This window comes from Pseudopipra pipra, chromosome 4 (genome assembly GCF_036250125.1).
Source record: "Pseudopipra pipra isolate bDixPip1 chromosome 4, bDixPip1.hap1, whole genome shotgun sequence".
Lineage (NCBI taxonomy): Eukaryota > Metazoa > Chordata > Aves > Passeriformes > Pipridae > Pseudopipra > Pseudopipra pipra.
The window spans coordinates 4,888,107-4,901,625 of NC_087552.1; the positions used below are offsets into that span (position 1 = coordinate 4,888,107).

Here is a 13,519-nt window from a genome sequence, read left to right on the forward strand (position 1 = left end):
ACGAGTTCTGGGCTTACACACATTGCTAATAAAGAACAAATATTTCAAGTAATCCTCCACTGATCTCTAGTTGGTTTATTGTATGACGAGAAATTCCTATTTGTACCTGGTCACTGCAAGGAACAGAGTATTACGCTGCATCTGTTAATTTTTTTCTTGCAAATTTAGTGCAAAGAACTCTCCATATGTACTCATAAACCTGTTAAAATATCAGCAAATCGATACCATTATACCTTTTTTTAATGCATAAATGCAAAAAAAAAATATTATGATAGTTCTTGCTTTTAGACAAGTAAAATGAAGAGAGCAATCCTTTTGTGGTGAGTTAATAAAATTTCCTAAGACTAAATTCCATAGAAGCTGTACATAAAGTTATTTAGTGCTAAAAATCTACAATACATTTTTTCAAGTATAAGATACTGAAATATTATTGCCAATAAATAGTTGTGCTGTAGTCAAAGCCACGGTTCCTTTGTCGAATCATTCACATCTCAACATATTAGGGTTTAGTTTCTCACTGAGTTTATGTATTAAAATTGCCAACTCTTCTGTTGCTTGGGATTTATCCTCCAAAAGTTCATAGCGAAGACTAGAGATGTCCTGTTTGATTTCCTTTAATTCACCTGTATTAATAATGGAAAGAAGCATTTGTTAGCAAAGTTTAACATTCATTCAGTACTCTTCTGTTAAGTCCCATCAGCATCTGTTTCAGATTATTATCCCAAAATGTTTGTGAGATCAGATATAAAATGGGGCAGGAGGATTTACCTCTTCTTCATTCTCAATGAGATGTGGGTGTCCCCCCAACCCTAAATAGCACCAAAGGTATTTTAAAAGTCCATTGAACATTAATGTTATGCTCCAGGTGTACACACAACACCAAATATTCACAAAGTGCTGTACACAGGTTAATGAATTAATCACAGCAACACTGCTGAACAGCTGGTAAATATTAGTATCCCCTTTTTAGAGAGAAAAGGCAGAGATTTATTTTTTTTCTGAAGGAATGTGCCAAGATCACACAGGAAAAGTGTGGCAGAGCTGGCAGTGAAACTCACAGCTTCTGAGTCTCTCTCCTCTTCCTTACCAACATCCTTGGAATTAGAAAAAGTCAACCAATTTAAAATTACATTACAAATTTGGCACGAATATAAAAAATACATTTAAAAGAAACCAACTGTCAAGGCCAGGCTCATAACAGCATGTTTTCCATCACAGGGTGTTCAGTTCAAGAGCAGAAGATTTTTAAAACTTTCAAATACCGTTCTTCCAGCAAGAGTGAGGCCTGTGAATTCTCACACAGTATCTGCCTCAGGAAATGATTTGTCATGTGTGAAATAAAAGACTCTGGAAATGCACCTGAATTCTCTAGTGATGCAAACCAGGGGAAAGTCCCTAGATATGTTAAAATAGCTGCAGTACATAACAATTCAGATGTTTCCTATTTAGAATGTAGCAGACTTCAAAAATTGTGTCTTCAAAGGTTGGATCTGTCCTTTGGGTACCAATGAGATGCTCACAACACAGAGCATTAGCTTTGCCGTGCAGCTCAAGAGTGAGGTTCAGGGGTTGCCTGCCTTGCTCAAAGTGGACCTTCCTCTACAAAAATGGGTGACAAAACATGAACCATCATGTCAGTAAACCCTGATTCTTCTGCACTGTCTTCCTTATCTAGACACACATTTATACCCACAGCAAAGTGGCATCAGGGCACTGGAAAGACCTGTTGGGGACAGAACACTCTTTTCATCACTCACTTGGTAGATGATTTCCCACATCACGGAGCAGGAACAGGAGGAAAGCAATGGGAATCAGGAGAAGGGCACACTGAGAGGAAGACACTTTTAGGAGTTTCTCTGCTTTTGTCACTCACAAGCACAGCTCTGTGCAGCCAACACAGGATGGGGACCCATCAGGATAACAGTCTGCACAGTGCTGCCTTTCGAAGGCGCAGAGTGGGATTTAATTGAATCCTTTTTTGCTCCCTGCTTCTCACTGCAGAGAGTAACTAAGAAGCAAAATAGAAGCTGTGCTGTCCTAGCTGAGGGAGCAGCCCATTCAGGTCCCTCACATACAGCTGCCTGATGCTTCCATGTAAAAGCTCTTCTGATCCCACATTGTCCATCACTACATCACTCTATTGCCTGATATTTAGCTAGAGTGCAGAGTAAATACACTCCATGTTGCACACACCTCTTTTATTTTGTTTGGGGAACTGCTTAGAGCACAAGGGTTTCTTTGCTGAACTGTAGGCCTGTATTTAATTCCTGGATGGCTGGAGGAAGGAGGACAGCATTTGTCTTAACCTCATCTCAATGGGAGCTGGGGCTGTGCCTGGAGCACACACCCCTCACAGCCACCAGGGAAGTTGTGCACTGTCAACAGACACCAAGCTCAGATCCATCACTTCTCAAAAGGTCTCTGGTCACACACTAAAAGAGTGGCTACAGGTTTTCCCCACCATGCAGCTGACTATGGAGCTCTGTTTAATGATATGTGGCTTCAGAGGTGACTATTTCTCACAGCTTTATAAAGGAAGGCAAAACAAGTTATTCACAGTGTAAAGTGGTAAATTGTGTGTTCAACTGAAGGAAACAGAGAGAAAGTTGTCCTGCAGCTCTGACTAAAAGTGTGAGTACAGTTAGTGGCTTCCTCACAGATTTCCTCTGTAGCTGTGCATCATGTCTGTGCTCTCAACTTGTACCTGTAAAAGGGGGCCCATAATATTTCTCAGTTCTACTTCTTTGGTCCACCTCTTCCATTTTTTTGACATCACAGGCATCCTTCTACTACTGTCTGAGCTTCAGTGCATGTGAAATAGAAATAATCCCTCTTTTTACTCAAAACCTCCATGCATCACTGTAATACTGCTTCCAAAATTGGCTGTGAATATTGCAAAGAGAGTCTTTCTTACCTTCATTTACTTCATCGTTTTCTTTGTCCACTTGTGCTTTCAGAACGTAACGTTTTATCAGTCTTTTCATTATTTGCTGCCAGATTAAAGCAGTTATATAATCAGGTGAGCATATATAATTAAATACTATTCATTTTTCTTTCTTAACTATCTCTGTCACATCTGTGTAAGTGAAAGAATGAACAGCCCCAGATCAAGCAGTTGCCTCACATGGGCTTTTCTGGTGGGACGCTGAGAAAGAAAGGGAACTAGCCAACACAGTCAGCTTCCACATCCCTTCCCCAGAAACCAGTTTCAGATGTTTCATTCTCATGCTTTCCAAACTGGGACATCGAATTAAGATTTTAAGTAATGGATGGGCTGGTTTTGAAGCACTTCAAATAATGGGGCTTCAACAATAATTGTCTTTTTTTCCAGTAGCACCCTAGAGTTTGTTTTCTACAGGAGGTTTTCTTTATTGGGTGAAGGCAAAACGTACTTGAAACACAAAATTCTGGTAGTACCTTCACACAGTTCTGTTACTCAGAACAGTGATCTGTACTTACCTGATAGCGTGTCGGCTGATTGAGAATGCTGTTAAAACTGTGGGATTCAAAAACTCTGGAGTTGGACTGGGTGAAAAGGTTTAACTGGGAAGAAATAAGACAAAATTAATATATATAATAGATATATATACATAATATTTAATTATCTATTGAAATACATTCTATCTATTATATAATTATATTATAATTCCCAGTTAGAATTCAGCTCCATTTTTTTTCTTTAGACATGTTGGGGATGTTTCTATTGTCACTGTATCAGAATATTATTTTTTAAAATGAGATTGCCTTGAATTATTTCTTGGTTTTGTTTTGTTGGGTATTTTTTTTTTTAGCATTGACAATTTTAGGAAATAGTGAATTTGGAGGCAGGGATGTACATGCCCCAAAGCAGTTCTGCTTAGTTGAAAGGGGTTTTCCAAAGAACCACTTTCAGGAATAGCAATACATTTTTTAAAATGGTTGTACAATGACTCAAGGATGACAAAGCCAAGAAGGTTCAACCTCCTAGTCTGCATCTGTCATCAATCTTCTGTGTGGCCAATTAAAAGTCACTGAATCAGTGACATTTCTGTTAATTTACAGTACAACAAATACAAATTCTTTTCAAAGTATTGCTTTTGGACTTTGTAATACACAGGGCCGTGAGCCTGTCTTATAAAAAAAGCCACATGTGTCCTCTTTAACCCATCTGTGCCCCATTTTGCCATCAGTGAAATGAGGGGAACTGTTATCTAATTCTCACAAGGGCATTGGGACACTGCATGGCATTAATATTTGCAAAAAACACTTAGATACCCAAATTTAGAATGTCATGGAATACTCAAGATTATTATTACCAATCCTGCCTCTTTCCACTTTTCTTCTGCTAAGAACAAGCTTTGACAGCAGCAAGTAAATTATCCTACTGACCACATTTTTCCTTTCCCTAAGACAGGAAAAGGATAAAGTTTTCTCTCTTTAACCCTCCCCCTTTTTTTATCCTGAACTAAAAATTTTTCTACTGAAGGCTTAAAGCATCTTTATTCAAGTAACTGCTTGTGGGAATTATCTGCATCTTTGAATACGCAGTAATTTTTGTTTTATTTGTGGTTTTCCAGTCATTGGATTTTGCTGTCCCAATAAAATTTATAGCTATTTTACACAGTATGTTTAGGCAGTCTGAAATACGGACTAATATTATTATACTAATAATTACATTAATACATATAAAATAATAATATAAATTATTAATTACTGTACTCTCATCAGAAGCACAGATAATACCCTAAAACTTAAAGAAAAGCAGAATGCTGGAATGGACACATAATTCTTCAATGCAATGAAAAGACTTCAGTACCCACCCTAGATTTGGAATTGCCCATTCCCATCTCAATGTCCTTCTGCAGCCGCCTCCTCCTGCACTTAGAAAAGTTAATGATCCTCATGATGAAATAGAAAAAAGATTTGGGGCTTGGTACAAGACTGAAGGGTGGAGGTAACGTTTTTCCATCATCAAAATACGACAACCAGAGTTTAGAACGAGCAAATTTCCACTCCACATCACTGTCATCCTGTGTTAAGAAACAAAACCAGGTATGTGCTTGGTTTTTATGAAATCCCAAACTTTTTTTGCAAATGAAACTTCTTTTAAATATTGACCCTTTCTGGTTTTACATAAGATGTTATTTGCTTGCTAGTAAGACTTGCAGGAGTTCTGCAGAAATGCAACCACTTTATTGAGTTTGTTTTAACCAAATTTCACTTGTCTCTTTATGGCAACATTTCATTGATAATACTTAGTTCAAGCATGTGAAGCATTTAAACAAGCATTATATTTGCACTGAGTGCAAGCCAACATATAAACTCCTTGCTATTTAAAGTGGAACTTTTGGTGGGGTTTAAGGCTTTGTTTTTTTTATTGGAAAGGTCACATGAGTTTGGTACTCACACAAGTGTTGGAGTATTAGATTCAAGGCAGACATGGCTTAAAATGGTTGTACTTACAGCTCTTTACATAACCATGATTAATAACTCTGATTTATAACAGAGCACAGAAAATATAAACTTTGTTGTCATAAAGAAATCATTACATACTGACAAACTTATTTTGTCCTAATAGATTCTTACTGCAGTATTCCAAAGCTGAACCTGGATGATTCCAAAGGTGAAATGTTTGTTTATTATAATATATATATTTATTATCATATATATATTCCTGCTGAAATCTCTGACATTTCCCAGAACTCACTGAAAGTACTGGCAATTATATATCCATTTGTACACTGTGTCTTAGTCCTTTTCCTGTTTGTGTGGGTGTGTGCCTGCATCTGTGTGAATGTAATACTCTTTGAACTCATGGTCTGGAAAGCTGGCTCTATAAATATACTTTTACTTTTATTTCAGCAACTTAATTTAATTTTTAAACCCAAGGACCGTCATTACTTTAAATTTTCTGTTTGTTTGTTTTTTTAATTGGCCTTGGATGCTAAATATACTATTTAATTATCTTTAAAAATGAACATACTTTGTCATCATACTGAAACTCAAAATATATCTCTTTTAATAAGCAATGCAGCCAATAACATTTTGTGAAATTTAAATTATTTGTTCAGCTGAGCCATTTGGCAAATTTGAAGAAATACTGTGGTTTTGAGGCATATGGCAAAGCTCAGTAAATCTTTAAAATCAAGTTTGAATATTGTACCTGAAGTGGAAAAAAGCACATATCACAAAGAAAGTGTGTCAGCATTGAAAAGCATGGCTCAGTCATAACAGTCCTGAAGAGAATCACCTGCATCATACTCCAGGTACAGAGGCATAGAAATGGTCATGAACTACATCCAGTGTATCACTGCTGTACATAAGTGCCTAACTCATTTGAGGATTAGAACTAAACCCCAGATTTCCATTAAAGAACATGTCAAAATACATTTAATCCATAACCTAGTGATCTTTCAAATACTGAAGCACACTCTGTTAAAAGGAAACATGCAATAAGAATTCTAAGGAAATTGGGAATGAACCACCCACGTCTCAAATTTACACCCCAGTTCCTTTGTTTCCTACTTCCCAGCAGCTTTCATTTCAGTATTACTTTAGATTTTAAGATTTCTGGAAGGATGACATCTCCTTAGATGCATATACACAGCACAAGAACTACTTGTTTAGATCCTGTAAGGTTCTGCAGCTTGGCTGGGTTGTTAAAATCAGCCCTGTTTTATATCTCTTCTGATATCCTTTACTGAGGTAATCTCTTCTTTGTACTTTTGCCTATCGAGATGTGCTCATGGAAGTAATTCCTGGTAATTCTACCCCTTTTTCAACATAACGAAAGAGAACAAGTGGAGAACAGAGCCCACCTCAATTTCTTGATAGGAACTATTGATCATAGCAATGAGCATGTTGAGCAGAACTACCACCATTGTCACATTGTATATGCCATAAAGAACGTAACCAATGTTCTCTATGAACTTATGATCGTATTTGAGGACAACAGAGGTGACTTCAGACAAGCCAAATATTGACCAAAATAAGGTCTTGAAACTTTCTTCCACTCTGTAGGGAAAAAAAGAGGAGGAAGGCATTATTACTAACTACACAAATAAATATAAGTTGTGTTTGCAGTGACTGATAAACAACTTCAATTAATTTGTCTGTGAATCAGGTTTGCAGAGCACTGATCAACAAACAGGCAAGGAAGCTTTTTTCCAGTATATTTGATTTCTCCTCTGTGCTTCACCTATCCATCAGAGCTAATCTAGTTGTAACAATACATGCAGAACAACAGGCCAAGAACTAGAAAGGTATTTCATATCTAGGTTTTGAGATGAACCATAATTGCATCTCATTATTTTCCAGTCTAACTCTGCAGGGGCAGACTGTCCCTGTCCTAATAAAGTTAAAATGGGGCTGATGGGAACGAAACCACTGCTCTCCTTTCAAGAGCTTCTGGTTAAACCTTGCATTAGGTCATTCAGAAGATATCAGGTAATATTTTCTTACAATTTGTTGCTCACATCTGTGTGATTAATATAAAGGTAAAATTATTTTAGACTGCAGTGAAAGCTTCCATTATACAAACAGGAAACAACTGGTCTTTTGTATTCTGTTTCTAAGGTTCTGAGACACCTGATTTCCTGCTGACTGCAACTGTCTTCAGTTTTATCTTAGTGCTAGGAGAGAGCATACAGTATCTCACAGACTTTGTCACCTCAGTGAAAAACCTGAAAATCTCATATTGGCTTTTTACTTAAAATAAACTTCAGGCTTACGTTGTAAAGGCCGGGTTTAGTTTAGCTCCAAGGTAGTAGGAATATAGTATGAACATCCCAATCATGAATGCAAGGAAGACCATAATGAAAAGGACCATAAACTTGAAGATGTCCTTAACAGTCCTTCCCAGTGAAATCTGCAGGGGCCCAAAGCTCTCATTTGCAGGCAGGATGTAGGCGATCCGAGAAAAGCTCAGGACGACAGCAATGGCATAAAGGCCTTCAGATATTATCTGAGGATCAGATGGGAGCCATTTATCTCTGGCTGGAAGATACAAAACACAGGGGTTACCCATTTATCACAATGTTGGGAAATAGGTCCTGACAGGATTTTTCCATTAACGTGTCTGAATTTAGTTGAGACAAATATTTGAGGAGTCTGATAGTTGCTATTCTGTTCCTATTTCATTTAAGTCACAAATGATGAAAATAAGTTACATTACCTTCTGCTGGAAGAAAAAGAGACTTGAAGAAACATGACATTCTCTTCTACAGTTTGCATTTTAACTGAACTAAATAACAATAACTGATTCCTTATTGCTTTTCTCAACATGCCTGTATTATTAGCTGTCTTAATAAGCAGTATGCTAACCGGAAATTTATTCCTCTTTGATGTTTTATTGATGGGAAGTTAACATTGTTGGTTGATGAACAATTTCCTTTAATAATCACACCAAGCCTTTGCCATTGTTACAGGTTCAGGATATAACCCTGTTCCCATAGTGATCATAAAGACTTTTGCCAATCACCTCAAAAGAAATTGGATCGTGGGTTTTACACACAATGTGCACAGAAACCACTGAGTTGTGTAGAAATTCCTATATTACTATGTGAATTCATGCACCATCTTAGCAAAATAACACTGTATTAAAATGTGCTTCATATCAAAATACCATGTGTTTCTAAATGTGTGTTTACATATTCACAAATTCAGATTGGTTACAAAGCAATTAAGTTAAATAACAAAACCAAGTCTGCTGTTATAATCTATTGAAGTTCATAAAGCACATGCTAAAATACACTGTCAGCAGCAAATACAGCATTTGCTTGTGTTGCAAATACAGATTCATCACACCTTTAATGACAATTTCTGCACTGCAATAAGTATTTAGCACTTTTATTCTATTTGAGCCGATCTTTACTTGGCCAGCATCCTTCCTTCAGGAGGAAATGCCAGTAGATGTTTATGAATATGAATAACTATCAAACAGCTGAACCAGGAAAAAAAATCACATCCAAATTTTATCTGCTGGGCAATAAGGCAAGAATAAAATGTGACTTGTGAATGTTTAAAATCAAGGGGGGGTCAAGTTTAGCTCTAGGATAAAGAGATACAACAAAATTATGGGCAGCTACATTGGAACCGATTTTCTCCTTATGCCTATTACTTGGATTTAATATTCTAGCAAACTTATTTGTCAAGCTAGCCTCATAAAAACTGTTGTTTAAATATCACAGAAACAAAAATATTGAGGCACAAGAGGTTACACAGTGTCACGAACACAAACCCATACAGATGTTAATCTCCGGGCTTCTAAATGCCAGTGCATCCATCAAGTTTTTCTACGTTCAGATCTGTTTTACAGAAAAGTTAAACTCACCATAAGTGAAATATTCTATTTCTGGAGGCAGTGTGACCTCAGAGAGGTCATTCTCCTCGATGTAGTTGTCCACATACTGCTGTGCTTTCGTGGCCTGCAGGAACGCCAGAAGCCTCGCTGTGAAAGCGGCAATGAAAATGGACAGCATCCCAAAATCCAACACGTTCCATAACTGCAGGATGTATTCCCTGGGTCCTTCCAGCCACAGCTCTTTGCATTCTGACCACATCATACCTGCAACAAGAAGTTAAAAAGCATAGTGATGTTTGCCAAACTCTTTTCGTTTAAATTCTCTGCATTCTCCCATTTCATGAAACTGAGCAAAAATTCGCTCTTTTTTCTTGTCACAGCATCATCATCACCTTGACCTTTGATCAATAGGCTTGATCAAATAGAAAGGTATTAATTGAGAATAATTAGTGGGGATAAAGCTCAGGCACCTCCACAAAGGGTAGCATAGAGCCATGACTTTGCAGTGGAAGTATTATGGCCTAACAACATAACTTCCGTACTTCTAAAGGAGGAAAAATGTAAAATGTGGGAAAAACCCTTCCTCTCACTTTCTCACCATTTACATTCATAAACCACTTCTGAATCAGGTTGAATTTTTCCACAGGGACACAACTACCCAACAACACAGATGAGCAAATATACATGGCACAATTTACACTACTGATTCTCCACTTCACAGAATAAGATGCTTTTCAGCATAGAAAGTGGAATTTGGCTCTGTGTAGTTCAGATTTCTTACTCAAACATCTCCTCAGAAGTTAATTGACATGGATTTAATCCAGATCACAGCCTCACAGAATCTACATTTTTTTATATAATTTATATTTTAGAATTTATATCTGCATGAAAACAATTTATATAAAGATGAAGGGGCCTTATACCTACCGAGTACCCATACCATGATCAGCATTTCTGTCCAGGTGAACTGGGTGGTCTTCACCCTAAAGATCTGCTTGGGGTAATCAGTAACAGTGACATTGGGTAGTGTTGATATACCCTCAAATCTGTCTGAAGCATTGAACACCAGCAGGCCTAGGAAAATAATGAAGGATGCTGCATGTGCCACAAATTTCATAAATGGGCTTCGAAGAATTCTTCCAAGCTGCAAAGGCAGAATGAAAGCAGTCACTCAGTTTTCTCGAAGGAACATCAGGCATTCCAGAAGCATAAACGGGCTCAGGACAGTCAGCAAGCTCATTTTTAAAGGATACTCTTGCAAGTGCACTGAGCTGTGATGCTTCACTGTTTCAAAAGAAAGCCTCCCACAGGGAGCCTCATGGAATATACTGTCCTGTTACTGAGTGTGCATGTCATTCCATACACTCTAGATGGCAGTGTTTGAGGGGAAACACTCCAAGGAATTACAAATGTACAACGGCAGTGACCAGAAGGAGTTCATAAAGCAAGTCCAGGGAAAGATAAATTATTAAAATCTTCAAGTAGCAAAATGTTTTCTCTACCAACAAGAGTGTACTATTAGTTTGTCTGTGACTATAGCTCTAGGAAAAATTACAGTTGTCTGTCTCTGGCTACTGTACTCCATCCTCAGAACATATGTTCAGATATAGAAGTACCAAATAAATACCTGTACCTACTAAAAATAATTAATTGTTCCACAAAATAGACTAAGAAAAATAAGGTCAGAAATATTAATGATTTTCAAATAAATTCAGCAGGTTCAGTTCACATCTGCACCTGGTAAAAGAACAGAGCAGCAGCAGGGGCAGTCTGTCTGTACCAAAGGAGAGGACCTGCAGAATATCAGACTCTTACTTCAAGGAATGGTTTTCCTGGAATTTGGGTCAGATGCTGGGAACTAGGCAGACCAGCACACACTAAACTGCATTTACTACCTGTGCAAACAGTCCCAGGTTCCTTTCCTGCTCCTGACCTTTAGAAAGCATTCTGTAATTGCAGTATCAAACAACTGACCTGAATGTATAGCACTTTATTTGACATGAGCACTAGGAAAAACATCAGGTGTCTCTGGTACTGGAAATTAGAGCTCAAGGACAAATGTCACTTTGCCGTGTTGGACACCAGCTAAAAATATACTAATATGTTTCTATGATATGGAGCTGTGAGTGAGGGATATATTTACTGAAGATATTAATGGAAAGTGACATTTCAGAGAATAATGAGAGTAACAATTACACTATTTCCGTAAAGGTTTATCTTTAAAGCAAATAAATATTTAACCCAGAGAAAAGATCAGGTTCCCTTCAAATATGTAGAAGCAGAGGAAAATTGTATCCTTCCTGAGATGAATTACAAGAGTGAAATATAAATGAAACTCGCATTTCTTTGCTGTACACTTGTTAAGGAAATAAAATCGAAAGACCACATTCAGCACAGAAGTAAATTTACACTAACATTTCAAAAAAAATTTAAGGAACAGATTTACCAAAGATCTACCAAATATACTTCATTTGCAAACAATTCACGTGCCACAGACTACCAGGATTCCAAAGAAACTACTGCTATTACTTTCCTTGGGAGATCATCAGGAAAGCTGAAAGCAGCCTTACACTTTCCCATCATTTTAAGAAGCTAGGAGTTTACACTTATGTTCTTTTATAAATATATCCTATCTCGTGGTTGGAATACTGCATTTAGTTTAATTTCTGCTCTATGGTTCAGCTGGTAAACAGACCTCCTAGGGCAGGAATAACAAATATTTTACTTAAGATTAAGTTCTGCATCAGTGAAGTCAACAGATGTTCTGCTAATGGTTTATGTGGGAACAGCATGAGACCTTAAGATGCCATCAGAGGAGACTTAATAAAGAATCTGAGTGGTGACTTTCAAAAAACCCACGTTACTACTACAGATATAATTACATAGCAGAGACCGTGAGGTGAGCACATTCTGCAGAAATTTAAAAAAGAAAAAAAAAAAAGCTTCCAAAGAAGAGAGAGCTTTTCTTTCTTTAAACTTAACATCAGTTTATTTTCATGCTTCATCGCTGTGGTCCCCCCTCTTCACAGTGCAAATAAAACAAGTAGCATCTTTTGGCTCAAGATTAGAGAACGCTAAAAATATCATCAATTAATTAAAATTTGGAAGCAGCAGAACTGGAGGTGCAATACTGCATGTTAACTGCCAGAAATTGAAAACCAGCTCCCAGAACGTTACAAGAGAGGTAATTTATAAAATTCAGTACCCTGCTACACGGCGCAATCCAATAACCAATGGCTAGGAATGGAAGGCCCAGTGCCACAACCAGCACAACCAGACACTTGATAGCGATGGTCTGCTCCCGTAATCCTGAGAGGTTTTCATACCAGATAGTCAGGAGCTGTTGCTGACAGTTTGGATGGGCCACAAACTGCAAGGAAAAAGAAACAAACCATGTTATCATTAATAAGAAGAGTTACGTAACTCCTACATACACAACCACGATCACCATGCTAGGTGTTACACAGAAAGGATTGGAAAATAATCCTGGCAACACTGATAATTTGGGTTGAGTGAGATTTGATATCAGCTGGTTATACTTTGGAAAAAATACTTAAAATACTGTAAATCTTGGATACCCATTTTATTATCCCTTGTACTCAGTAGAGATCATTATGTACTATACACACTGTTGTTTGCCAGGTCTTGCCTGCAAAACTCCATTAATATTCCAAATCTCATTAAAAAGTGCATAGAGTAGTACAACAGGACCGACTTCTTAAAGAAAATCAAATTAAATCACTGGCAATGAAAACAGGGAACTTTAAAGCTCTCAAGAAGAGAAATCTGAAGCTGTTGCATGAACTTTAAAAAGGGAAGCAATCTTCATACTTTAATCTACTTTGCTCTAAAATTAAAGTCCCTAAGCATTTTGGTGTGTGATTCATTAGCCAGTTCACATATTAATGCGGCTTCTACATAGAGTGGATTGGCCAACAGAAATAAATAAAAAGATTGTAAAAGTCTTTTAAGAAATTAATGTCAACTCAAACTACGTTTCTATTCTTTTTTCCTAGGCTGTCACCTTCGAAGCTTATGCAGCACAAAACCTGCCAGCCTGGCCCATTTGAGAAGAGGAGATTGGTTTTTTGTGTGCTTGTGCATTCTGACATATGCCCCCAGCCTCTTCTTTCAGTAAGATAAATTTCATTGTCAACTCAGGACATCAAAGGGACAAATCCCACAGCAGATTAACTGCGGACAAAGGCAGGAAAGTAAATAATTATTTCAAATTACAAA

The 13,519-nt window shown here is 37.4% G+C and overlaps 2 protein-coding genes across 3 annotated transcripts in view; one reads left to right on the forward strand and one right to left on the reverse strand.

Annotated features, from left to right (window-relative positions):
• The window catches only part of BLTP1 (bridge-like lipid transfer protein family member 1), a 355,866-nt gene that overhangs the window by 198,224 nt on the left and 144,123 nt on the right, over nt 1-13,519 (forward strand). The window lies entirely within an intron of this gene.
• TRPC3 (transient receptor potential cation channel subfamily C member 3) overlaps nt 61-13,519 on the reverse strand; it is a 36,827-nt gene continuing 23,368 nt past the window's right edge. For both annotated transcript variants that reach the window (XM_064651453.1, XM_064651454.1), the window contains exons 4-12: nt 12,486-12,650; nt 10,208-10,424; nt 9,311-9,544; nt 7,710-7,974; nt 6,798-6,993; nt 4,800-5,009; nt 3,460-3,543; nt 2,915-2,990; nt 61-623 (exon numbers count right to left, since the gene is read on the reverse strand). In XM_064651453.1, the coding sequence (XP_064507523.1) occupies nt 481-623; nt 2,915-2,990; nt 3,460-3,543; nt 4,800-5,009; nt 6,798-6,993; nt 7,710-7,974; nt 9,311-9,544; nt 10,208-10,424; nt 12,486-12,650 (1,590 nt within the window). In that variant the 3' untranslated portion in view covers nt 61-480. The remainder of the gene's footprint in view (nt 624-2,914; nt 2,991-3,459; nt 3,544-4,799; nt 5,010-6,797; nt 6,994-7,709; nt 7,975-9,310; nt 9,545-10,207; nt 10,425-12,485; nt 12,651-13,519) is intronic.